Source organism: Vulpes lagopus, chromosome 2, assembly GCF_018345385.1.
Source record: "Vulpes lagopus strain Blue_001 chromosome 2, ASM1834538v1, whole genome shotgun sequence".
In the NCBI taxonomy this organism is placed as follows: Eukaryota; Metazoa; Chordata; class Mammalia; order Carnivora; family Canidae; genus Vulpes; species Vulpes lagopus.
The window spans coordinates 52,376,556-52,404,017 of NC_054825.1; the positions used below are offsets into that span (position 1 = coordinate 52,376,556).

The following is a 27,462-nucleotide window of genomic DNA, read 5'->3' on the forward strand; positions in this document are numbered from 1 at the left end:
GAAGTAAGCAGGGTTGGGCAGGGGAGAAGCTGAGCTGTGACAGGCTGACCAAGCACTGGTGGACCACGTAGGAGGCTCTGGAGCTACGAGTGTCCGTTGGAATTGTCTCATCAGGGGCTGAAATAGCCAGGCCCTCCTGCCCCTCCAGCTCATCTCTCCTCTTCCTCCCATGCTTCCTGTGTTCCAACCATACCATTGCGCAAGGAGATACAGCTCCGCACCGCTGTGCCATTGCAGAGACTGCTTTTTGCTTGCAATGTGCTTTGCCCACTTCTGTCTTCTGAGAGCTTCTCAGACCTTCCTCCCCTTACTCCTTCCCTTCCCCAAGGAAGAACAAATCCCACAGTTCTCCCTACACACACATAGCACCAACCACATGACAGTGCCTCACTGGGGTCCCAGCTCCTCCACCCACCAACATCACAAACTTCCAGAGGGCAGGAACTGTGGCCACTCCACACTATACCTCAGCTCCCAGCAGACTGCCTGGCACGGAAGACAGTAAATATTGACTGGCAGTGGTGAGCCGAGTGGTGTGGTTACACAATCCACAACAGCTTGTCTGGCTTGAAATTTTGCCATACGTCTCCCAAACAAAAGGAATACGGAATGTGAAAGCTGTATTTCAACATTTCAATTTTATTTAAGAACTTGTTTTTGTCTCAAAAAATACAAAATTCATTCCACAGAATTCATCCAAATAAATGGTCTAAGTCCTGTGAGATACAAAATACATTTCCTAAATGGAATAAATGCAAGAGAAGACTCTTCCCCCCTCAACAAAGCACATGCTGGGGCGCCTGGGTGGTTCAGTCAGTTGAGTGACTCTTGATCTCAGCACAGGTCTTAATCTCAGGGCCGTGAGTTCAAGCCCCACACTGGGTGTGGAGCCTACTTAAGAAAACAACAACAACAACAAAAACCCAAAACCATAGCACATGCAGAGGAAGGACATGGAGGTTCGTGTGCCACCCCTAGGGGTCTGAATCTGGCTGTGAACTCTGAGGCCTCAGGCCTACAGGTTACTGCCTGTAAAATAGGTTGGTTCCAAAGCCTCTTTTTCTTTCTTTTCATAAGCTTTAAGTGGTTTTTTTTTTTTTAAGATTATTAATAGGAACAGTTTAAAAAAAAAAACCCTGAGCAGGTTCCCATGCACCCCTCTGCACAACATAGTTTCTGCTCTATTTCTTTGCACTAGTGTTAGTAGCATTTGCAGGTTTATCTGTAGAATAAATACCTCCTGGTGGGATTGCTGGGTCAAAGGGGAAGTGCATTTGTACTTTTGGCAGATAGAATGCCAGCCGCCTTTCAGAGGACAGTACCACTGTGTGTGAGCTCCCACCATGCATAGGTGATGGCTGCAGCCCCTCTCAGCTCTAATGTCTTTTATGGTCTCCCTCCCTCCCAGGACTCAGGCCCAGCGAGTAACTCTGTGGGGAGTTTTTCCTAAGACGTGGGCTCCTAGAGTGGCCACAGCAAGCTGTGCCACACGCGCGAGAGCTCAAATTAGAAAGAGCTCCCAGGGCAGCCTGGGTGGTTCAGCCTTCCGCCCAGGGCCTGACCCGGGAGACCCAGGATCGAGTCCCACATCGGGCTCCCTGCATGGGGCCTGCTTCTCCCTCTGCCTGTGTCTCTGCCTCTCTCTCTGGATCTCTCGTGAATAAAAATAAAAATAAATTTAAAAAACTTAAAAAAAAAAAAGATTTCAGGCAGAACTTGCAGGCTATCCTGCATAGATATTCTCCACATCTGTGACACCATGGTGAGGCATCCAGAGTCACATTTTCCACACTCTTCCTGGGGCAGCCAAGCCACCTGTGCTTCACTGGCACCTAAAAGCAAAGCTCCAGACCAGCTGTGCCACCCAATATGACTGCCACTTGCTACAGACGCCTATTTAAACTTCCAAAAATTAAAATTAAACTAAAAATTCAGTTCCTCCATCCCAGTAGCCACATCTCAAGTACCCAGTAGCCACAGGTGGCTAGAGGTAAACAAGGACAGCACAGATCTGGGTCACCACAGAAAGTTCTGTCAGATGGTGCAGCTCTGGACAGGTGACCCTTTGTGTGGGGCTATTTAAAACTAAGAATGACAACTAAATGCAAGGTGTGATCCTGGACTGGATCCTGGTCCAGAAAAAGGACTTGAATGGCTCAACTGGCAAAATCGGAATAAGGTCTGAAGAGGAGTTAGTAGTATGGTTGGTATCAGTGTTAACTTCCTGGTTTTGAAAATTTTGCTGTATTATGTAAGACATTAGTACTCGGGGAAGCTGTATCGTGAAGCATATTCAGAAATTCTCTGTACTGGTTCTGCAGTGTTTTTTGGAAGTCTGAAACGATTTCAAAATAAAATTTTAAAATTAAAAAATTCTAAAAATAATAAATAAAAATTAAAAAAATTCTAAAACAAGAGGAAAAAAAAAGAGTGTGTGCCTCCCAGAACCATCACGGTGTACAAATATGCTTGGGAACAGAACAGCTATGGAGTAAGCACAGCATTCATTAAAAGCCAGTGAATGAGGGAAGGGCGACCCACTTTGTAAGGGACAGTTGGAGCCCTTTTGCCAGGTTGGGGAGACAGGAAGGCAGGGTTTGGCACCTGACCTCAATAGCTGATTAGCTGCTTCTCCGTCCTGAGCCTCAGTGTCCTCTCTAAAAAGGTGCCACTTGCATCTCAGGGGACTGCTGTGAGGCTCCAAGAGCTGTAAAGGACCCTTCCTGTGGGAAGGTTACCTGCAGAACCCGAACCGGCCCCTGGACCAACCCTGGAAATGAGATTACAAGCAGTGCCTGCTACTCTGGCACGACTGCCTGCTTTAATACAAGCAGCTGGAGGTCTGTTAACAGTGATTTTTTTTTTTAAGCCCTTAAATGGTGGTCCTCTTCTGCTCAGTGGCGCCCATTCTGAGGCCCCATGCCTCTGGAGGTCTGGCCTCTCCAGTTACATGGCCATGCACCTGCTGGGGGCACTTGGGTCAGCATTTGCTTTCTTCCTGATGCTTTCTGCAAAAGAGAAGAATCCTATTGCTTCATGTTGCCTAAGCTCTGCCTCGCAGGGCTGGTTTTATGTTTTAATTGCCTGCCTCTGTTTGTGTTAAGATAGAGCAATAATTTCTCCAGTTTTCTGTTAAAGGCGAAAGAATGGAAGCGAATAAAGTTTTACTGATTTTTGAAAAAAAAAAAAAAAAGCAATAATATTTCAGAACATTTCAGAAGAAGACGGTCGTCCCTAATTCCTCCATCCTGAAATGACTGTTTTCCCACCTTGCCTGCAGCAGCGGTGACTTTACCCACCACACAGGCAGCTTTCCCTTCTCCCCTCTATACCATGCTACCCATGTTTTCACTGTTGGTGCCCGACACAGTCGTCGTTACTACTGCTGACGGCTTAACATCCTGTCCTGTGGTTGCCCCCAGAATGCACCAGGCCAAGGCACATTACTACAGTATTTAAGGTTCTTTCATTATGAGCTGATTTTATGTTTAATGAGGGATCAGTCGTGAACCTTTTATCTCACTTGCCTGATGATTCCACAGGGTGCTCAGAATCTCAAACCAGGCTTTTGGGATTGACAGACTCAAAAGATGGTGATGGCCTCAGAAATATTTGACCAGATCGACCTGGTTCAACCCCTATCAAGCCAGTTCTGGACCATACGTCTTACTGTTTGTGGAAAAGAAGCCTGCAGGCTGTTCCAGCCTTATTCCAAACTAGAAAAAAAAAAAAAAATCAAAGTACAGAGGACCTGAGAGGAAGAGGTGATAGCATCAGTGGCTTTGCGGCTGTGAAAGTTGCAGGCGTCAACTGCGCCAACCCCCTCGTGGCACAGATGGGGAAATGGGGCCAGGAGGCACTGGTTTGTCCAGGGCTCTCCCTGAATTCCAGTAGACAAGGCTAGGCCCAGGAGTGTGGAAGGCTCGGAGCCAGCACCACAGCCCTGTGCTCTCAGCAGACCTCCGGGGGGCTCTGTCGCATTGTAGGGGGGCCATACAGCTCCAAACAGAGGACACTTACCAGCCAGGTCCCTCCTGTCAATGGCCACGAGGCCCTCAAACAGCTCTTTGCTGGGGTTCTCACTGGCTGCAGCCACGCCATGCAGCCAGATGAGCAGCATCCGGTGGCCGTGCTCCTGGTAGCTCTTGGTGCCTGAGGACCACGAGGGGAGAAAGAGAAGGAGCCTGCTGGGCCCACCCTGGCAGAGCCAGCTCTAAGCAAGTATCTGTGCTGTCCTGCACCACCTCCTGCACATGCCCAGGTGGGAAAGTGCTCACTGGAACCCCCTGGGACACCTTAGGGAAAGCACAGACACCTGGGTCCCATTCCCCTCAGACCTCCTTGGGTCCGGGTACAGCCTGGGCACTGAGTGGTGTTAAGGCTTCCCAGGTGATTCCAATATACAGCCACGTTTGAAAATAACTGTGTCTGAGGAGAAAGGTTAACTTGGTCCCACACCCTGTGACCAGATCTGCTCTCCCGGCCGGCACAGCCAGCAGGGCCAGGTCAGCCCACGCACTGGGTCCTGGGACTTTCTGGCCTCCTCTGGGCCCTCAGCACACACTTTCTCATGATGCTGCCCTTGGCATAGAGCTTTCATTTGGGCCATTTATTCACTATCCCTTGCCCCAGCCCATAATGTCCCCGTGCTCTTTTACATTTCTGAAAGTTCTTACCTGTCACAAAGGTTGCATTTGGATATCCTGCTCTATGGCACTAATTGGTATGCAGATTTTTTTTTTTTTTTTATGATAGTCACACAGAGATAGAGAGAGAGAGGCAGAGACATAGGCAGAGGGAGAAGCAGGCTCCATGCACCGGAAGCCCGACATGGGATTCGATCCCAGGTCTCCAGGATCGTGCCCTGGGCCAAAGGCAGGCACTAAACCGCTGCGCCACCCAGGGATCCCTGCTATGCAGATTTTTGTCAGGTGTCTCTCTTTGCCAATTATCTGAGCTTTGTAAAGGGTTGAGTCTGGTTGGATTGGATCCTCTTCATTTTTCCCCCCAGAATATTCATTTAAGTATTCCCTTTTTGGGGCGCCTGGGTTAGTTGGTTAAGCATCTGCCTTCAGCTTGGGTCATGGTCCTGGGGTCTTGAGATCAAGACCCTGTCAGACTCCCTGTTCAGTGGAGAGTCTGCTTCCCCCTCTCCCTTTACCCCCCACCCTCAACTCATGCTGTCTTGTGCTCTCTCACATACATGCTCACTCTCAAGTGAATATATAAAATATTTTTTAAAAAATTAAACATTCTTTCAAGTGAACTCTAGAATCCTTTAGTCAAGTTTCAAAAACCTATTTTTGATTAAACCCAAATCAGGGACACCTGGGTGGCTTAGTCAGTTAAGCATCTAACTCTTGGTGTCAGTTCAGGTCATGATCTCAGGGCCATGATCTTAGGGTTGTAGGATCAAGCACCACGTAGGGCTCTGAGCTCAGTGCGGAGTCTGCTTGGGATTCTCTCTCCCTCTCCTTGCCATTTGCTCTAAAATAAATTAATCCTTAAAAAAAAAAAATCAAATTTGGAGCACCTGGGTGGCTCAGTGGGTTGAGCATCAGTCTTCACTTGGGTCATGACCCTCGAGTCCCAGGATGGAGCACCACGTTGGGCTCCCTAAGTGGGGAGTCTGCTTCTTTCCCTCAGCCCCTCCTCCTGCTTATGCTCTGTTTCTCAAAAGCTTTTTAAAAATCAAAATTTCAATCTAGTTTGGGAAAAAAATCAATGTCTACCTGATACTTTTTCTAGCCAGGAATATAGAATATCTTTCCACCCACATAAGTCTTTTTTTATAGTTGAACTAATTTTTATTGTTTTACTCAGATGCCATTCATATTTTTCATGTTTTTAAAAACACTATTCTAAGAAACACTTTCTAAAACATTCATAAAAACATGAATATGTTTTTAGAAACACTATTCCAAATGGAATATCTTTTCAAAAATACCTCTGTATATTTTCCCCACTTATTGATGGTACATAGGAATACCATGGTGTCTGTATATTTTATCATATTTAGCCATTTCACTGAATTATTTCTATTTCTTTTAAAGATTTTATGTATTTATTCATGAGAGACACAGAGAGAGGCAGAAACATAGAGGGATAAGCAGACTCCTCGAGGGGAGCCTGATGTGGGACTCGATCCTGGGATTCCGGGATCACAACCTGAGCCAAAGGCAGACGCTCAACTGCTGTGCCATGCAGGTGTCCCCTATTCTAAGTTTTTCAGTTGATTCTTCTGGACTTCCTAGGTAGAGGATTATAGCATCTGAAGCTAATAAATCTCTCTTCCTTTTCAATATTTACAGTCCTTATTTCTGTTTGTTTTCTGCCTTAGTACCAGGGCCAACATTTCTTTTTTATTTTATCTGAGAGGAGAAAGAGTGAGCATGAGACAGGGGGAGAGGGAGAAGCAGACTCCCCACTGAGCAGGAAGCTGGATGCAGACATGGGGCTCCATCCCAAGACCTGAGATCATTACCCAAGCCCAAGGCAGACGCTTAACTGCTTAACCCACTGAGCCACCCAGCTGCCCTAGGCCAACATTTCCAAGCAGATATTAAATAATGGTGGCAACTGCTGGTCTCCTCCTTTTTATAGGGAGTACCTTTAGTTTGGTGTATGAATGATGGGTATCAGCTTGGGCTAATTCATGAAGAACATGAAGGTCACAGGTCAATGGGGAGGGAGAGGCAGAGAGCACAGCCTGAGCAAAGGCCTGGAAAGACAGGCACACAGGATGTTGGGGGTGGCATGTGGCTGGCTGTGGCTGGGCTGTGGGTTGCACTGGCTTCTCTCCTAGATACACAGAAAACCCAATACACAGGTGCCCCCACCCCTCCACCCACTGGTTGCTCTGAGGTTGTGGCGGGGGGGAGCAGGCCAGTACCTGTCCACTGCTGCTCGATGGCGTGGACATGGGCGTCGGTGAACTCCCAGCAATACGCGAGCTTCTTCCATTCATGAGGCCGCAGGTCCCTGGAGGCCAGTCGCCACAGCACAGAGTGGAAATGCTGCCTTTCCTGCCGATGATCCTGCTTAAATGTCAAGTTCTTCCCAGAGGGCTCCCTGTGCAAGGGGTGATCCTGTGGAGCAGATCCCAGAAGCCCGGCTGCCACCTGGGGGACATCCCTGCCAGGCTCCAGCGGCACCACAGGCCTGGGGTTTGGGGTCTGTTACTTTGATTTCTCACTCTGTGCCTTGCTTTGAATTCTGGAACCCCAGCTGCTCATACTGTTCCTCCATCCAGAATTCCTTTTCTCACCTGCCTGTCCCTTAACCGCATTGCCACAGTCAAAAGATCACCCACATGCCACCTCTTCCAAGAAGCCTTCCCAATTCCTCTTCTTGGGGCACAAGAGCCAGCAGAAGGACTCAGAGGCTTTGGCTAACACCAGTCAAGGCCAGGATCAGGCACTAACTAGATTTGCTGAATCCCAACGAGAAGGGCGAGGTTACAGGATTCTTTCTCTGCAAAGCAGGTAATATAATGGGAAGTTACAAAGGAATTCTGTGGTAGCATAAGTTAAACCCACAAAAGCCTAAGTAAGCTCCTTTTCAGGATGTGAATACAAAGTTCTGGTTGTTAAAAAAGCCCAGGTGAGTCCTGGCGTCTGCAGCTGCAAATCTTAACCTCCTGGTCAACAGTGTCTGGCCAGGCACCTGGGACGTAATGACCAAGGAGACTGGCTCTCACCTGGGGAGGTTCCCAGCTGCAGCTGTACAGTGGGATCATCTGGGAGCTTTAAGAACTTCAGGTGCAAAAAAGAAAAAAAAAAAAAAAAAACTTCTCAGATGTTTGGGGTGTCTGGTTGGCTCAGTCAGTAGGTAGCACATGCAACTCTTGAGGTGTGTGAGTTTAAGCCCCAAGCTAGGTATAGAGATTAATTTAGAATAAAAAAAATTTTTATATTATTTATTTGACACAGAAAGCACAAGCAGGGTGAGCTGCAGAAGCAAGAGGAGAAGCAGGCTCCCCACTGAACAGGGAGCTCCATGCAGGGCTCCATCCCAGGACCTTGAGATCATGACCTGAGCTGAAGGCAGAAGCTTAGCTGACAAAGCCACCCAGAAGCCCCAAAAGTACGATCTTTAAAACAAAACAAGCTACCAAAGCTTTGGTCCCTACACCAGAGATTCTGATTAAATTAGCCTGGGGGTGGGAGGGAGATCGGTCATTCTAACTGCCCCACTGTCTAAGCGTTGAGAATTTTTAAAATCTAAAGTGTTAGAATTAAGCACAGAGATGAAACCGTTCATAAAACCCTTGGTATTAATATTTTGGGGTTACATTTAGGAGCAATCTGTTGTATGCAAAGGGGCTGTAATGTTTCTGAGAACCCAGCATATCCGTTAAAAAGAATATCTTATAATTCCTATTGAAATTTGTTAATTGATTTTGAAATAGTGATTTTTTTGAGAGGTTTACTAAACTTGTAAGCAATATTGGAATGTTTAAGATATTTAAGATTGAATTTATAGGTTTAATTTACTGGATTTACAAGGATAATTTAAGAATTTACGGGGGTGCCTGGGTAGCTCAGTTGGTTAAGCATCCAACTCTTGCTTTGGGCTCAGGTGATGATCTTAGGGTTGTGGCACTGAGCCCCATGGACTGCCTGGAATTCTCTTCATCTCCTTCTGCCCCCACCTCCCTCTCTTAAAAAAAAGAAAAAAAGAACATAGGAAGCATTCAAAGTGCTTTAAAAAAATCTATTAAATTTAATCATTAGTTTAAAATGTTTAAGATTAATAAATAAAATAAAATGTTTAAGATTTTAAAGGGATCCCTGGATGGCTCAGCAGTTTAGAGCCAGTTTATTTTTGCTTAAATAAAATCTTTAAGCAAAAATAAAATTGAGTCTTGATTTAAAAAATCCAAGTCCAGGGCAGCCCTGGTGGCTCAGTGGTTTAGCGCCGCCTTCAGCCCAGGGCCTGATCCTGGAGACCCGGGATTGAGTCTCATGTTGGGGTCCCTGCATGGAGCCTGCTTCTCCCTTTGCCTGTGTCTCTGCTTCTCTCTCTGTGTCTCTCATGAATAAGTAAATAAAATCTTTAAAAAAAATAAAATAAAATGAATTTAAAAGTTTAAGGAAAACTGGGTTTTGTGGGGTTTTAAGATTTTATTTATTTGAGAGAGAGCATCAGCAGGGACAGAGGGAAAAGCAGACCCTCTGCTGAGGAGGGAGGGAGCCCAATGCAGGGCTCGAACCCAGGATCCTGGAATCATGACCTAAGCTGAAGCAGATACTTAACCTACTGAGCCACCCAGGTGCCCCAGAAAACTAGGTTTTAACATTTATAATAAATTAATTTTTAAAACTGAAGCAAATGCAAAAATTATTTTGTATGTATAAAAACAACCTCAAAGACATAAAAAAACTCCCCACCCGACCCCCATTTGCTGACCACTGGAACAGCATGGCCTCACATCTGCTACTCTTCTTCCCCAATTCCTCGGCAAAAATCACTAATCAATCCCAGCACACTTTCCTTCTGGCCTCTGAAAGTTGCCCGTATACAGCATCCCAAGCAGCAATTCCAGTCACCTGGAGATGGCAGTGAGCTGAAACCAACTTGCCACCTCTTTATTCATGCACGCAGGCGTGCGCCCATGCCTCCATCAAGCAGGAGCTACAAGAGCATCCAGAACTGTCTCCACACAGACAGGACCTTGCTCTACCTGGTCTCAGTGCTCACTTGTCTCCAGATGCTCACAGACAACCCTAGTCGCAGGTGGAGGCAGGGATTATCACCTCCTCGGACACTGAGGGGGTCCCTGAATTGGTCAGGGCCGGGGTTCAAGGCCACTCCCTCTGCAACATGGAGGGACCACGTGCAAGGTCTCAGTACCTTCTCCTGCTTGTAGAGGCGATCAGCTTTTATGATCATGTCCACCAGGCTGGTGTGGTTGCTGCGAGCGGCCACGGCCAGGGCAGTTTTCCCTTGCTGCAAGTAAGAGGGGAGGCCAGGGTTGCCACCGGACAGGTGTAGGGTGGCCTCTAGCATCGGCTGCAAACGTTCCTGCCCAAAAAAAGCGGTTTCTGGCAGTCTACACTGAAGAGCAGAAAAGTTTCCTGGGCATGACAAGGGGCGTAGAAGGCACAGGTAGAGTGAGGCCATGAGGGGCAGCCCGGGTGGCCCAGGGGTTTAGTGCTGCCTTCAGCCCAGGGCCTGATCCTGGAGACCCGGGATCAAGTCCCACGTCGGGCTCCCTGTGTGGAGCCTGCTTCTCCCTCTGCCTGTGTCTCTGCCTCTCTGTGTGTGTGTCTCTCATGAATAAATAAATAAAATCTTAAAAAAAAAAAAATGAGGCAATGATAATTCCAGCAACTGCCTCTTGTTTTTCTTTAGAATTTAGGAAGTCTTAGAGCATAACAGCCTGCTTAACTCCTCAACATCACCTGTGAAATAGGGGTCACCTGCTCTGCCTCTCAGATGAAATCAGAGCCGGGAGAAGGACTGAGCTCCTCAGGTCACGTCTGCCCGCCCCACCAGGCCCCTGGCTCCAGGCCTCGGGCACAGGGCTGGCCTCAGTCCCTGGCATGGTGCAGGGAGATGGGGGGCTCCTCTGCACACCTGGCTGGCTGCCCCCTCAGAGCAGGGAGCCCCTCTAGGTCTAGCCTCAGGGCCAATTCCTGCCCCCAACTCTTCCCACACCATCCTCAGGACGCGCCACGTGTGCCAGCCCCTTCCCCTCATGAGCCTGTGATCTCCTTGGCCTTATACCAAGTCCTCAGCTGGTCTGGAACTTCTGGCCACCTGAAGGAGCAGCCACCCCAGAGGCACAAGGAGCCAGGAAGCTTCCCGATCCCTGTGCCACATGTAGGGGGCTGTGGGGTGGTGATGTGCAGCTCCTCTACTCCTTCCTCTCCCCACCAGATGACTCAAGGAGCTCAAAGTCTGAGGGGCCATGAGACCAAAGACAACCACATCCCAGTTCTGGTTGGGAGCAGAGGTACCTTATCTCTCAGGTTTAAGTTAACCCGTGCGATGAGGAGCATCTCCGCTATGTCCTGCCTGGCGTACTCAGCAGCAAGGTGGAGGGGTGTCTGCTGCCTCTGGGGAAGAAGCCAAGGGGACAGAGGAGTAGAACAGCACGTACCAGTGGCCCAAGGCTCAAAGTCAGGACAAGTCCAAGATGGGTACACTCCTAACTAGGCTTTAAAAAGTCTCTAAGAAGTTATGGGAGAGAGTAAGCTGGATTTAGTCATAAGTCTAATACCAGAGAAAACAAAACAAAACAAAAAAACCATGAAGAACACAGGAAAAAACACCACTGGCTAGCTCACTAAGTCAATCTCTGTAATGATCCTAATATATTTCTTCTAGTCTTTAATGCAGAATGCTTTTGGTTTGTTGGAAATGGCTGAACGTGGGAAGATGTTTACTGCAGTGTTACACAGACCATGGCAACAACTTGGAAACCACCAAAATGTTCAAAATAGAGGAATGGTTGATGAAATGACGTTACCTTCAACAAATATTCAAAGAGCTTTTTACAAGCTCAAAAAGTAGTTTCTCAACTATGAGCCATGCTAGGAGATGGCAGCCAAGCCCTGCCAGCCTGGGAGGATGCCCCAGGGGCTCCCTGGGGCCCAGATGGTTTCTGCAGCCACTTACATTGTCGGTGGCATCCAGGTCACTGCCAGCATCAATGAGGAGCTGGACCAAGGCAGGGAAGTTGTGCTTCACAGCCAGGTGCATAGGAGAGGCGCCCTGCTGGGGAAGGAGACACATGGATCCATCAGTGGGTCCCTCCCAGGACTGCCCAGCACAGCTTGGTAGGTTGGAAGTGGGGAGGGGTAGATAGATATAATGCTTCTAGGTTTGACCCTTCTTGCTCCTCCAGGGGCATGGGTGGCTTGAGGAATCTATAACCCCAACAGCTGAAACCCTGTAGTTTCTCTATTCTCAAGGTGGGTGGGAGCCTGAAGACCAAGTTTGAGACCTTGTTATACCAGGAACTCCTATGTGACTGCAGACAAGTCATTTCCCTTTTCTGCTACTCTTCATCTAACGGATGTTTGCTAAGGTCCCTTCTAGCAACACTTTAAAATTCTCTCAGTGAATCCACACATGAACCTAGGAAGTGTATATAGGAATGGTGTTATTAGTATTTTCATCTTAAAAACAGGAAACACTGAGACTGAGGTTCAGAAGACCTAAGTGACTTGCCTGATAGCTAATAGGAACCTTGTGTTATTGGGAGTTTCTCCCCTCAGCTCCCAGATAGGTGCCTGATGACTCTTTATCCATGAAAGGAATGAATGAAAGACCCGGCTGGGACAAGAACAGAGACCTCACAAGTCCAACACACCTCCAAGGCCTTGCTCAAGGCTGGAAGACTCCTTCATCAATGGTCCCCTGTGACCCCTGACCACATGACAAAGTGGAGCTACTGCCACAGCATCCTTCTCACTGGATATAGTGACACACAAATAGTGAAATAGTACAAAGCCAATAAAATCAATGTTGGAAAAACATTCATATATTGAATATAGAAAGATTACAGAACTGAGCACGTGCGCATGCGCACACACGACACAAATGTCCACTACCAATGTCTATGATCCCACAACCGGGAGATCATGACCTGAGCTGAAACCAAAAGTCAGATGCTTAACCAACTGAGCTACACAAGTGCTCATAAACACTTTTAAAAAATTTTTTAAAAAAGAAAAGATAAAAAAAAAAAGAAAAGAAAAGATTTATTTATTTATTCATAAGAGAGAGAGAGAGAGAGAGGCAGAGACCCAGGCAGAGGAAGATCTGATCCCGGATCCCAGGATCACACCCTGAGTCGAAGGCAGATGCTCAACCACTGAGCCACCCAGGTATCCCTCTAAACACTTTTTGAAAAAAGATTTTTATTTGAGAAAGAACGAGTATGAAGGGGGTTGGGATTTTGGGGGGGGCAGGCAGAGGGAGAGAGAAAAGCAGGCTCCCCGCTGAGCAGGGAGCCAGATGCAGGGCTTGATCCCAGGACCCTGGGATCATGACCTAAGCTGAAGGCAGACACTTAATCATCTGAGCCACCCTGGGAAAGATTTAAACTATACAATTATTTGTAGGCAATGTGATTGTATACCTAGACAGGTTAAAAAAGTTATTACCCCCCCAAAAAAAAACTAATAAAATTAATTAAAAGTCATATAAAACCCTAGTCAATAGCATTCCTGTTTTGCATGCCTATAAGAAATGACATATTTTTTTTTTAAAATATCCTATTTGGGCAGCCCGGGTGGCTCAGTGGTTTAGCGCCACCTTCAGCCCAGGGCCTGATCCTGGAGGCCCGGGATCAAGTCCCACATCAGGGTCCCTGCATGGAGCCTGCTTCTCCCTCTGCCTCTCTCTCTCTCTCTCTCTCTCTCTCTCTCTGTGTGTGTGTGTGTGTGTGTGTGTGTGTATGTCTCATGAATGAATAAATAAAATCTTTAAAAAATAAAATATCCTATTCACGACAGCCAAAAATACAAAGTATCTATGAAGAGTATAATTGTTAATGGACACACCAAAGGCAAACTAAAAGCTATATAACATCACTGAGGGATATAAAAGAAGACAAAGAAATAGCAAGACTTTATGCTTCTAGGGAAAAAATATTATAAAGATGACCATTTTCTCTTATATTATTTACAAGTTTAATGTAATCCTAAACCCAAATTTGTTTTTAATTTTTTTTAATCCAAATTTCAATAAATGACAAAAAGTATTCTGAAACACATCTAGAAAAAAAAATTTTAACTCAGGTAAAACTACTGTAAGACTTTCAACAGTGTCCTCAGATCGTTGCCGGATGACTATGAAATCAAAATCTGGCCAGAAAAAGGTCTGCAGTGCCAGTAATGGGCAGAGACTGAAATAGACTCAAATGCACAAGTCCGGTGAGCCTGGAAACTTGTCAGAACTACAAGGACTGGGGGATCCCTGGGTGGCTCAGCGGTTTAGCGCCTGCCTTCGGCCCACGCTTGATCCTGGAGTCCTGGGATCGAGTCCCAGGTTGGGCTCCCAGCATGGAGCCTGCTTCTCCCTCCTCCTGTGTCTCTGCCTCCCTCGCTCTCCTCTCTATGTCTATCATAAATAAATAAATAAATAAATCTTAAAAAAAAAAAAAAAAGAACTACAAGGACCGGCTTCCAAGGAAGCAGCAGGGTATAGAGATAAAACAAGAAAATAAGCTGAATGTAACCTCGTGTCTGGGGGAATGTGATTAGAAAGGGAAGTGGAAAGAGAGCAAATACGGCTTTTAGTTGGTTTACATTTTATTTATAAAAACCAAAAAGTATACAAGGTGTCTAGTGAAAGACTTCTTCCACCCCCATCACCCATCTGCTCATACTCCCCTAAACCTCATTGGCAACCTTGATCATTGCTTTTATGTGCATCCTTCCAGAGATGCTTAAACTTTTTTTAAAGAAGCAGAACCTTAAATTAAAATTTTATTTTTGAATAATTATGGAAAAAAAAAATTATGGATTCACATGTAGCCAAAAAATACAGAGAGCTCTGGTGTATCCTATACCCATTTTCCCCCAATGGTAACATTTTACAAAACCCTGGTACAGGGGTGCCGGGGTGGTACAGTCAGTTAAGTGGCCAACTCCTGGTTTCGGCTCAGGTCATGATTTCAGGGTTCTGGAATCAGGTTCCTGCTCAGTTCAGCACGGAGTCTGCTTTCTCTCTCTCTCTCTCTCCCCGCCCCTCCCTTCTCTCTCTCCTTCTCCCTCTGCTCCTACCTACCAGCACACTCTTGCGCTCTTTCTATAAAATAAATAAATGCGAAACAAAAACACAAAAACAGCCTTGGTACAATATCTCAAGCAGGATAATGACTCTGACAACATCCCCCATCTTATTTAGCTCCCCTCAGCTTCACTTGTAGTCATTTGTACACATGTGTGTTCAGTCTACACCATTTTATCACACGTGCATGTTCATGAATCCACTGCATGTTCACTCTCGCTCCCATGCATTCTGTGTGGGTTTAGGTGAATGTATGAGGGACACCTAAGTAGCTCAGTTGGTTACGCATCTGCCTTCAACTCAAGTCATGAACCCACGTCGGGTTCCCTGCTCAGCGGAGAGTGGGTTTTTCCCTCTGCCTCTGCCATTCCCCCTGTTCATGCTTGCTCTTTCTCTCTCTCTCAAATAAATAAAATCTTTAAAAAATAAATGCATAGGGATCCCTGGGTGGCGCAGCGGTTTGGCGCCTGCCTTTGGCCCAGGGCGCGATCCTGGAGATCCGGGATCGAATCCCACATCAGGCTCCCGGTGCATGGAGCCTGCTTCTCCCTCTGCCTGTGTCTCTGCCTCTCTCTCTCTCACTGTGTTCCTATCATAAATAAATAAAAATTTAAATAAATAAATAAATAAATAAATAAATGCATAATGACATGTATCTACCATTACAGTATCATACAGTGTGTTTTTACCATCCTAAAAATCCTCTTCGTCTGTTCATCCCTCCTGCTAACTGGCATATTGCTCGTCTGGATATACCATGGTTTATTTAACCAATCACCTACTGGAGGCCTTCTTGGTTGCTTCCAAATTTTGGTAATTGTAAACAAAACTGCTATAAAGATCCTTGTGCAGGTTTTTCTGTGGACATACATTTTCAACTCCTTTGGGTAAATACATAGGAGCGTGATTGCTGGATAATATGGGAAGAGTAGATTTAGTTTGTAAGAAACTGTGAAAACTGTTTTCCAAAGTGGCTGTACCATTTTGCATTCCCAGCAGCAAAGAATGACAGTTTCTGCTGCTCCACATCCTCATCAATATCTGGTGTTGCCAATGTTTCAGCTTTTGGACGCATTCTAGTAGGTGTGTACATCACTGTGTTTTTTGTTTTTTCCTTATAATTTATTTTTTAAGATTTTTATTTATTTATTCATGATAGACACATCACAGAGAGAGAGAGAGGCAGAGACACAGGCAGAAGGAGGAGCAGGCTCCATGCAGGGAGTCTGACATGGGGCTTGATCCTGGGACTCCAGGATCACGCCCTGGGTGGAAGGCAGTCACTTAAACCGCTGAGCCACCCAGGCTGCCCAACATCACTGTGTTTTTATGAAGCACTTCTTTCTGTCACTGCAAGAGACTCCAGATGCATCCTATAAATTTCTTGCCCCAGTCCTAGTAGTCATTGCTCCAAGAGCCCTGGTACCTTTTGGTGGAGAATGCTCATCTTATTTTTTTCATATAACTACAGTATTAAGATCTATTCATAGAAGTATATTTATTCAAAAACTTCCCCAATTTGGAACGCCTGGGTGGCTCAGCGGTTGAGCGTATGCCTTCAGCTCAGGGTGTGATCCCGGGATCAGAATCAAGTCCCACATTGGGCTCCTCTCATATATATATGATGATATATATATATATAATGAAATATCATCCAGCCATAAGAAAGAATGAAATCTTGCCTCTGCAATGACATGAATGGAGCTAGAGAGTATTAAGCGAAATAAGTCAGAGAAAGACATAGATCATACAATCCCTAGAAGTAGATTTGCTTGGTCAGAGGGCCCATGCATTTGCACTTTGCTATATATATTGTGAAAATTGCTCTGTTGTGGATTGTACCGATTTATACTGCCTCCAGTAATATATGACAATGCCTTCTTCCCCACAGCTTTGTCAACACATTTGGCAAAATTTATGGGATTTGTACCAATCTGATGAGTGAAGAATCGTATGTCTAGGTAGTATTAACTTGTATTTCTCTTAAGAATCATCTGTATTTCTTTTCTGTCAAATGTCTGTTCATATCCTTTGGACATTTTTCTCTTGGGTTTTATTTTTTTAAGATTTTTATTTATTCATTAGAGACACACACACACACAGAGAGAGAGAGAGAGAGAGAGAGAGAGAGAGGCAGAGACTCAGGCAGATAGAGAAGCAGGCTCCATGAAGGGAGCCTGACATGGGACTTGATCCTGGGTCTCCAGGATCACGCCCTGGGCTGAAGGCAGCACTAAACCGCTGAGCCACCTGGGCTGCCCTCTTGGGTTGTTTTTTTATGTTGTAATACTTTGCACAAACTCTTATATACTAGAAAGACCCAGACCTTTATCTTTGAATCTAGTTTGTCATTTACCTTTGACGTGGCTTATAGTCTCTTTTGCCAGGCAAAATGATAAACTTGATTATATAAAAATTAAAAACAATCTTTTATTGTATGTGGATATAGGACAACTCCCGTACCCCACTTTTCTCTTTCAGAGTGCTCTTAGCTATTTTGAACTTCAAATTTTTTTTTTTTGAACTTCAATTGTTTAAGGAAAAAAAAAAAAAGATAAATCGGGGCACCTGGCTGGCTCAGTTGGTAGAGCATGCAACTCTTGATCTTGGAGTCATGAGTTTGAGCCCCATGCTGGGCATAGAGCTTACTTTTAAAAAGATAGAGGGACACCTGGGTGGCTCAGGGTTTGAGCATCTGCTTTCAGCTCAGGGTGGGTGTGATCCTGGAGTCCCGGGACTGAGTCCCACATCGGGCTCCCTGCGAGGAGTCTGCTTCTCCCTCTGTGTCTCTGCCTCTCTCTCTGTGTCTCTCATGAATAAATAAATAAAATCTTAAAAAAAATAAATAGATAAAACAAAAAACCTGTTTCAATTACATGTATGAGCCACACCTTGCAGCAATCTGATAGGACAAAGGAGGACAGGGCATCCCTAAAAGAGACCAGGATACACCCTATGCTGCAGGCAGGTAATTGGCTCAGAGTATTGGCTCTAGGAACTCGCATCGGTGGGAGGGGACATCCATGCTGGAGGAAGCAAAAGATAACCAGCTAGCAGAGCTCTGGTATCTCCTGGACAGCAGAGAGAGGTAGTTGAAGCTGGTTGATGAAGCTGGTTAATGTTTAGCTTGTATTCATTCATTCAGTGCTTATGCGTTCAGTGTCCACTGTGTGCAAAGCACTGTTCTAGGCTCTGAGGATCCAGCAATGGACAGATGCTCACCACTGAGCCACCCAGGCATCCCTAGTTAGTAATTTTGGAGGGAAAAATACACATTGATCCCTATTTGATACCATAGATATTTAAAATCCAATTTTGACTTTTAAAACTCAACTTATTGAGGGGCACCTGGCTGGCTCAGTCAGAAGAGTGTGCAACTCTTGATCTTGGGGTTGTGAGTTCGAGCCCCATGTTGCATGTAGAGATTACTTAAAAACATATAAATAGGGATGCCTGGGTGGCTCAGTGGTTGAGCATCTGCCATCAGCTCAAGTTGTGATCCCGGGGTCCTGGGACTGAGTCCCACATCGGGCTCCCCTCGAGGAGCCTGCTTCTCCCTCTGCCTATGTCTCTGCCTCTCTCTCTCTCTCTCATGAATGAATAAATAAAATCTTTTGGTGCACGGGGGTGGGGTGGGGTGACTGGGTGATGGGCACTGAGGGGGGTACTTGACGGGATGAGCACTGGGTGTTAAGCTATGTGTTGGCAAATTGAACTCCAATAAAAAAGTATTACATTTAGATCAAAATGGCAAAAGTAAAGGAAAATCATAATGTTACTTGCATTATTTGATAGAAACAGATCACATTTTTTGTTGTCATTTTCAATAAAAACAAGTTTTTACTGGCACTAAATTTGGAAAAAAATCTTTTAAAAATTAAACCTTTAAAAAACAATTTATGCAAAAATTAAAGAGAACAAATTATTTTGAAGTTATGGGTAAGGAGATTCACTTTCCAGGCATAGGAACAATATAAGAAAAAGCAGAGGATGGGGCAGCCCTGGTGGCTCGGCAGTTTAGCGCCGCCTTCAGCCCAGGGCGTGATCCTGGAGACCCGGGATGGAGTCCCATGTCAGGCTCCCTGCATGGAGCCTGCTTCTCCCTCGGCCTGTGTCTCTGCCTCTCTCTCTCTGTGTGTCTCTCATGTATAAATAAATAAAATCTTTAAAAAAAATTTTTTTAAAAGGAAAAAAATCAGATTGACTTGTTAAGATCTTCACTCTTTAGGTCTGTGTCTTTTTTTTTTAGGATTTTATTTATTTATTCATGAGAGACAGAGAGAGCGAGCTATGGCTGATATCAGAGAAATTACTCTCTGTCCTCTCTTCAATGATTTTTATGGTTTCAGGTCTCTCATTTAGGTCTGTAATTCATTTTCAGCTTATTTTTGTGTATGATGTAAGAAAGGGGTCCAGTTTCATTATATTGCATGTAACTGTCCAGTTTTCTCAACACCATTTTTTGAGCAGACTTTCTCCTATCGTATGTTCAATCCTCACTTATCGAAGATTAATTGACCATGTAATTGTGGGTTCATTTTCTGTTCTATTCCATTGATCTATATGTCTCTTTTTATGTCAATACCATATTGTTTTAATTACTACAGCTTTGTGGGATCCCTGGGTGGCGCAGCGGTTTGGCGCCTGCCTTTGGCCCAGGGCGCGATCCTGGAGACCTGGGATCGAATCCCACATCGGGCTCCCGGTGCATGGAGCCTGCTTCTTCCTCCGCCTGTGTCTCTGCCTCTCTCTCTCTCTCTGTGACTATCATAAATTTAAAAAAAAAAAAAAATTACTACAGCTTTGTAATATAACTTGAATGAAGTCTGGAATTATGGTACCTCCAGTTTTGTTTTCCTTTTTCAAGATTGCTCAGGGTCTTCTGTGGTTCCATACAAATTTTAGGAATGTCTGTTCTAGCTACGGGAAAAATCCTGTTGCTGTTTTGATGGGTATTGTGTGAAATCTGTAGATTGATTTGGGTAGTATGGACATTTTAATATTTGTTCTTCCAACCCATGAGCATGGAATGTCTTTCCATTTCTTTGTATCATCTTGAATTTCTTTCATCAGCATTTTACAGTGTTCAGAGTACAGGTCTTTCACCTCTTTGGTTAAGTTTGTTCCTAGATATTTTATTGTTTTGGTGCAATTGTAGATGGAATTGTTTTCTTAATTTCACTTTCTGCTGTTTCATTATTAGTGTATAGGAATGCAACAGATTTCTGTACATTGGTTTTATATCCTGCAACTTTACTGAATTCATTTACCAGCTCTTGTAGTTTTTTGGTGGAGTCTTTAGGATTTTCTCTATATAGTATTATGCCATCTGCAAATACTGAGAGTTTTACTTCTTCCTTACCAGTTTGAATGCCTTTTATTTCTTTATGTTGTCTAACTGCTGTGGCTAGGACTTCTAGTACTGTGTTGAATAAAAGTGGTGAGAGTGGACATCCTTGTCTTATTCCTGACCATAGTGGAAAAAGCTCTCAGTTTTTCTCCATTGAGTATAATGTTGGCTGTGAGTTTTTCATATGAAGCCTTTATTATGTTGAGATATGTCCCCAGCGAGGCCAAAGCAACTTGCCCAAGGTCATTCAGTTTGTGAATGGTAGTGCCAGACCTCAAAGCCAGGTTGTCTGAAAAAGTCCATGTCTTAACCATAAGGATATACTATTGCCTGTGAATGTACCATAGAACATAACAAAAAATGAACAACCAAGAGGCTAGATCTGTGATATAAAAGACCATCACTAAGTCTCAATGGATTAAAAAAATGGAGAACACGAGCAAATAATTCACATGGGAGGAAATGCATCTTGTTTGTGAACACTGTTGTAGCTAGAAGCTTATCTAACTCTCCCTCATGCTACCAAGTCCCCCAGTCCTGGCCCCCATCCCAACCCCAGGGGCCCAAAGCACTCATCTCTCCCTGCTGTGCTTCACCAGCGAGGTCATGAAGACTTTGCAGTGGGGACCCCCTTCAGCCCAAGATCCCACACTTACATGATCAGCTACATTGGTCTGGCCTCCTGCATGGATGAGGGCTCGGGCCACGTCCTCGGAGCCACCAAGGGCCGCGTAGTGAAGGCAGCTCTGTTTTTTCTAGAGGAAACAGGCAACAGTACAAGGTCCTAAATGCTCCTCACAGTGCGGCTTTGGGATGCATTATTCCATTTGTGTCTCATGACCCCCAGGACTATTACCCCCATTGAGCCCTGAGGCTGGAGAAATCAATGCCTTGCCCAGGCCTGGTGACTAGTAAAATGAGCTCACTGTGGTCTCGGCTTTTCCTCGCCTCCTGTCACAAACTCGAGAACATACATGAAAGCCGGCACAATTCCTAGGCTGGTGAAGACACGCAGAGTATATTCTGAGGTTTTCTTTTTTTTTTTTCTTTTTTTTTTTTTTATTCTGAGGTTTTCAAAGAGGGGAACACATAAGATTTGCCAGTACAGAGCAAACCCCACCTGGCATACACTGCCCCGCTGGAGCTGGTCTCGGCATGTCTGGGCAGGAGCTTAGCAGCACCAGAGCAAGGGCTTCATCCCCATGGGCCTTCTAAGTGCTCTCAGTCAGAGCCCACCCCTGGCCAAACAAGGATCTCACGTGAGATATCCCACTCTACCAGGCAGATCTCTCCAGGCGACCAACTGTCCCAGGCTGCCCAGACTGGTCCTCAGGACTTCCAGTTTTAAAACCAAGACAGTATGGGGCAAACTGGGATGAGCTGGTCACCTTCCCAAAGTCCTATCTGAGCTGAGTGCCCAGGGTGAGTGTGAACTAGTCCATCTCCCAATGGGAAATGTAATCACTTTGGGTTAGCCCCACCTTCAGAGACCCTGCAAGGGGTGAGGGTGTCCAGATAGAACATGCCCTCTGCCAGAAACCTCAAGCCAAGGCTAGAGCACAAGGCCCAGTGCAGTGGGCAGTTCCAGCCCTGCCAATGACCACCAGCTGGATATGATCTCCCCAGTCTCTAAATCCCTATGCTGTTACTGCTGGGGAGATGGCCTTGACATTTCACTTCTTTTATCCCTCCCAGTCCTGAACCCTGTGCTGGACACACAGGAAGGGCTGCCGACCAAAGAGCAACATAGAGCAGTTGGAAGGACACAGTTGGGTGCCCTGGGGCAGGTACTTTCTCCCTCTGGGTGGGCCTCGGTGTCATTCTGACACTCTGGGGCAGTTAGGGAAGTTCTGCAAATTAAGCATTTGTGATTTATAAAGTATTACTCACATTTAGGAGAGTTTAACATTGAAATTATTATTGAATTGACATTTGCCATTTTGCTACTTATTTTCTACATGTCTCCTGTCTTTTTTGTTCTCTTTCTCCTTGACTGCCTTCCTCTTCTTCTTCTTCTTCTTCTTTTTTTTGTTTAAGATTTTATTTATTTATTCATGAGAGACAGAGAGAGAGGCAGAGATACAGGCAGAGGGAGAAGTAGGCTCTCTTCAGGAGCTCGATGTGGGACTCATCCCAGGCCCTGGGATTGTGCCCTGAGTCAAAGGCAGACGCTCAACCACTGAGGCACCCAGGCGTCCCTTGACTGCCTATTTTTGTGTTAAATATTTTTAGCATACTATTTTAATTCCTGGGCTTTTAAACTATTTTTGCTATTATACTTGATTTATTATCATTATTGCTTTCTTACTGAAATTTAGAACAGAGAATTCCAGACCCTGAAGCCATTCAAATCAGCCAGGAAAGATTATTTGTCATTATCTAAAAGTAAAAAGCAGAACAAAACAAAAATACTAATGCCCTACCTAAAGAAGGCCACAACGCCCTTTGCAGGACACAGAGAGAATTTCCGATAGCTGATTTAGGGAGTACAGTAGTGAGAGAGAAAAGAGGCCTGTCCCAGGCCCCAGCTCTGAGGGCTGGTGTGGCCTTTGCACAGTCAGGGCAAAGCTTCCAGGCCATGAACTCTAGACTCCAGGGAATAGGCTTTTCAGACTCAGCTTTGCTTCTTGCCAGCTTGTGATCCGCGAAAGTCACTGAATCTCTCTAAGCTTCCGTTTCTTCATCAGTAAAACAGGGGTATTTATTCCTCGCAGCAATGTCAAAAAGTGACTCTGAGCCTGGGTGGCTCAGTGGGTAAGTGCCTGCCTTTGGCCCAGGGCGTGATCCTGGGGACCTGGGATCGAGTCCCACGTCAGGCTCCCTGCACGGAGCCTGCTTCTCCCTCTGCCTGTGTCCCTGCCTCTTCCTCTGTGTTTCTCTCGTGAATAAATATATAAAATCTTAAAAAAAAAAAAAAAAAAAAACAAGAAAAAGTGACTCCATAGCACCCCCATTTTATAGTTGGGTAATGAGGCCAGAAAATTTGAGTGACTTGCCTTTGGTCACAGAGCTCAGCAGTGGAGAAGCCAAGACCAGATCCCAGGCCTGCTGCCCCAGGGCCCCTATTCACACATGTGCAGGAACCACTGTGGCTGCTACCGTTGACATGGTTAGGGTTAGGGGTCAGAAGCCAAGGGCAGACATCCGTCCCGGGAGGACTGATTACCTGGGTGAGGGCGTTCACACTGCTCCCAGCCTCGAGGAGCAGCTGCACACAGTCCGCGTGGACACCTTCAGCTGCTGCGTGCAGGGCAGTCAGACCCTCCTGAAACACACAGAGCAATGAGGATGGCAGGGAGGCCGAGGCCAACCCCTGGGACGAGAGGGACCCCTTGGTCCATGGCTGCAGGGTTCTTGAGCTCCCCACTGCCATGCAACTAAGGACAATACCCTGGGTTACTATTTGTGGTTCCCTGAGCCCGGTACCTGATTTTCTCATGTTGAGGAGCATGTGGGACATCTGCTCCCACCTCTGCATCCCTGCCCATGTTCTCACCCTCCAAGCTGCCTCACCCCTGCTCTCTGTCTATCCCTTCTTACTTCGAAGCTTCTAGCAGGGGGAAATCAGGCTGCACCTCAGTCTGTGGGTTCCTCAAAAGCAGGGAGCTAGCGAGCATCACCCATCTCTGCATCCTCTGGGCAGTGACTCACCGTGTTCTGCTCCTCCAGGTCCAGCCTGATGTCCACGAGTCGCTGCAGCACAGCCAGATGGCCCCGGCTGGCAGCCAGGTGAAGGGCTGTATTCCCCTCCTGTGGGTAGAAGGGCTCCCAAGGGACTAGTAGAATCATAGACCCTTGAGGTCCCTGGGGACCTGCTGGCAATGCCCCTTATTTTACAGACATGGAAGCTGAGGTCCAGAGAGGGGGAAGTGACACATCTAGAGTCACGGAGCAGGTCTGAAAATCTACAGCCCTGAACACTGGGCCAATGTCTCCCTGCAACTGAGAAGTGGGCCCCAAACTATATAACCAGGGGCACTTCGAAGTGCCAAGTCCTAGTCTCTCCTTATACTTGAAGACAGACACAATACTTGGGGGGAAAAATCCCTACTTTCAATGCCCCTGTCTAAAGCCAGTCCCTCCTTGAGCCATCCTAGATCCATCCCTCCCCCTGCTCAAGGCCACAGCTCCAAGGACTCTCTGCACTCAGATTATGCGCAGGCAGCCAGCCGTGTGGCCCCGTTCAAGATGGTAGCTTCACACTGAATAGTGTGGCCACGCTGACCACACTATTCAAAAACTGCAACTCCAGGATGCCTGGGTGGCTCAGTCAATTAAGCATCTGCCTTCACCTTAGGTCATGATCTCAGGGTCCTGGGATCAAGCCCTGCTCAGCGGGAAGTCTGCTTCTCCCTCTCCTTCTGCCCCTCCCCTGACTTGGACTACTGCTCTCACTCTCTCTCAAATAAATACATAAAATCTTTTTTAAAAAATAAAATAAAATAAAACTGCAACTCCCACCCTTGTTCTCCTGACCCCCTGATCCTGCTCCATTTTTCTTTCCCTCTTCTCCTGAAGCATTGATAACCTAACACTATAATTTGCTTGTACACTATGCTTATTGTTTATTGTCTGACTCTTCCTGCTAGAACACAAACACCCAAAGGGCAGGGATTTCTGTCTATTTGGTTCTCAGATGTTTCCCCAAGTGCCTAGAATAGGGCCTGCGGCACATGGCAGACATTCAATAAAATATTTGTTCAATGAGTGAATACTTGATGGAGAGACTGACGTGTGTCTCCTGGAACTTGAGAGCCATAGCGCTGGTAGTTATCTCACACTTGAGAAGTCTAAAAGTGACAGTGACAGAGCCAAGAGAGGTGGCTCCACTGGGTGTGGCAAAAGGGCACACTGTTCTTTGTATCAGAAGAGGCTCTTGCCAAAGGGCAGCCTGGTGGGGTTGTCCTTAAAGGGATATTTCTGCAGGGGTGCCTGGGTGGCTCAGTGGGTTAAGCGTCCAACTCTTGATTTCAGCTCAGGTCATGATCCCAGGGTCCATGTCTGGCTCTGAGCTTGGCAGGGAGTCTGTTTCCTTCCCTCTCCCTCTGTCCTTCCCTCTCCCCTCTTAAAATAAATCTTAAAAAAAAGGGAGGGACTTTCTGCAAAGGACAAGTGGATGATGAGGACAAGAGGAAGAGAGCTGGAAGGGGCCAGCCAGAGAAGTATGTCCCTAAGGAAGAACCACACGTGGAGAACCAGAGCAGGGGCTCCTGAGGGAACCTGCAAAATCATCAGAAGGCCAGCTTTAGCGATCATCATACCCAGAAGGTCTCCAGGACAGATTTAGCTACACCAGTTGCGGGGGCTTCTAGCTCAAGGTCTTTTCCTCTGCCCTGGCCTGTCTCAGTACCTTCTTAAGGAAGGAATCAAGACATTCACATTAGGCCAGAAGTCTTCAGGGCCCCATGAGGGGGTGAACATATTCTGATACCAAAGCAGTACTTAAAGCAGTTATAGACATACCTCATGATAATCCATCCATACATAAAACAACTATATCCTATGGGATAAAAGAGGAAACATTTATATTTCTTCTATGATCATTACCATCTTGTGTTAATAAATAAAAGTTAAGTTTAAAACAAACCCCTTCTTTCTGTCCCGATAGCACTCTCACAAACATAGCCAACATTCCTAAAACCTGCTGGACTTTCTGCAAGAAGTGTGGCAAGCACCAACCCCACAAAGTGACACAGTACAAGAAAAGCAAAGATTCTCTTTCTGTCCAGGGAAAGCAGCATTATGACAGGAAGCAGAGTGGCTAAGGTGGGCAGACAAAGCCAATTTTCTGAAAAAAGCCTAAAACTACAAAGAAGATTGTGCTGAGGCTTGAATGTGTTGAGCCCAACTGCAGATCTAAGAGAATGCTGACCATTAAGAGATGCAAGCATTTTGAACTAAGAGGAGATAAGAAGAGAAAGGGCCAAATGATCCAGTTCTAAGCTTCATATTTTGTTATGAAGACAATAAAATCTTGAGGTTATGTTTAAAAAATAAAATAAAATAAAATGATCCCCTCAATGACAACAACAAAATGTACCCTCAACAGCTTTGCTAGCTCCTTTCCCACTCTCTCTGCAGATGTGTGCACAGCTGCCTAACAACTGCAAGCAAGGACCAGGCTGTGGGGAGGTAGCCATGGTGTGAAGTCTGCATTCAAGGAAACAAAGGAAGTGGTAAACCATGAGGGCCCAATACCTACCCCGAGGTAGCAGGGCTGCGGAGATGGGGGAGGCGGACAGGTTTTGTTTTTCTTCTGGGAAGGGCCCCAGGTGGCTCAGTGAGTTAAGCATCTGCCTTGGGCTCAGGTCATGTTCCCAGGGTCCTGGGATTGAGCCCTGCCTGCATAGAACTCCCTGCTCAGTGGGGAGTCAGCTTGTCCAGCTCCCTCTGCTCCCCCCCCTTTTTTAAAAGATTTTATTTATTTATTCATAGAGACACGGAGAGAGAGGCAGAGACACAGGCAGAGGGAGAAGCAGGCACCATACAGAAAGCCTGACATGGGACTCGATCCCAGGCCTCCAGGATCACTCCCTGGGCTGCAGGCGGCGCTAAACCGCTGCGCCACCAGGGCTGCCCTCCCTCTGCCCTTCATGCTGGTTCTCTCTCTCTCTCTCTCAAATAAATACATAAAATCTTTAAGTAAATAAATATCCACATCTTGCTCTTTGAAGGTGCAGATGACACAGACCCCCTAACAGAGCATTCTCACTCTATCTGAGCAGGGCAGGGATTTCCGAGGCAGGAGAACCGGGCAAAAGGAGGCCATAGCATTGGGCACAGTGTCCTCTCCTCTCCTCCTGTGAGGATGTCCAGCCTCTCCACTTCTGGGATGCCTTGTCAGCAGCTCCTCAATGTTCCCAATGGACTTAATCACTCCCTCTGGGCTCTCAAAGCCTCCCTGACATCATAACACCTGTGGCATGCCCTGTGTTGTCATGGATTCTCACAGGTCCATCTTAGCAGGCTGTGGGGTCCTAGCAGGAGTCAGACCTTCAGTGGCCCAGAGCCTTGAAAAGCATATTACTACGCCTCCCACCCAATGAAATTCAAAGTGAAAACACTTTTCAGCTGCAAATACAAAACTTAAAGGGGCATGCAATTTTTTAAAAAGATTTTTAAAAATCCATTTAAGAAAGAGAGAGAGAGAGACATCATGAGTGGAGGGAAGAGGCAGAAGCAGACTCCCTGCTGAGCAGGGAGCCCAATGCAGGGCTTGATCCCAGGACCTTGCGATTATGACCTAAGCCAAAGGCAGACACTTAACCGACCAAGCCATGTAGGTGTCAAGAGGGGCATGCAATTTTAAAAGCTTCTTTCTAGAATTTCTGACTACAAGATTCTGGGTAAGCTCATCAAAATTG

At 46.1% G+C, this 27,462-nt stretch overlaps 1 protein-coding gene and 1 pseudogene across 2 annotated transcripts in view; one reads left to right on the forward strand and one right to left on the reverse strand.

Annotated features, from left to right (window-relative positions):
• Positions 1–619: 619 nt before the first annotated feature.
• Positions 620–27,462, reverse strand: part of ANKDD1A (ankyrin repeat and death domain containing 1A) — a 44,949-nt gene continuing 18,106 nt past the window's right edge. For both annotated transcript variants that reach the window (XM_041730158.1, XM_041730168.1), the window contains exons 7-15: positions 23,750–23,848; positions 23,265–23,363; positions 20,755–20,853; positions 11,626–11,724; positions 10,965–11,063; positions 9,856–9,951; positions 6,893–7,088; positions 4,021–4,152; positions 620–3,008 (exon numbers count right to left, since the gene is read on the reverse strand). In XM_041730158.1, coding sequence (XP_041586092.1) covers positions 2,947–3,008; positions 4,021–4,152; positions 6,893–7,088; positions 9,856–9,951; positions 10,965–11,063; positions 11,626–11,724; positions 20,755–20,853; positions 23,265–23,363; positions 23,750–23,848 — 981 coding nt within the window. In that variant the 3' untranslated portion in view covers positions 620–2,946. The remainder of the gene's footprint in view (positions 3,009–4,020; positions 4,153–6,892; positions 7,089–9,855; positions 9,952–10,964; positions 11,064–11,625; positions 11,725–20,754; positions 20,854–23,264; positions 23,364–23,749; positions 23,849–27,462) is intronic.
• Positions 25,504–26,408, forward strand: LOC121484559 (annotated as a pseudogene).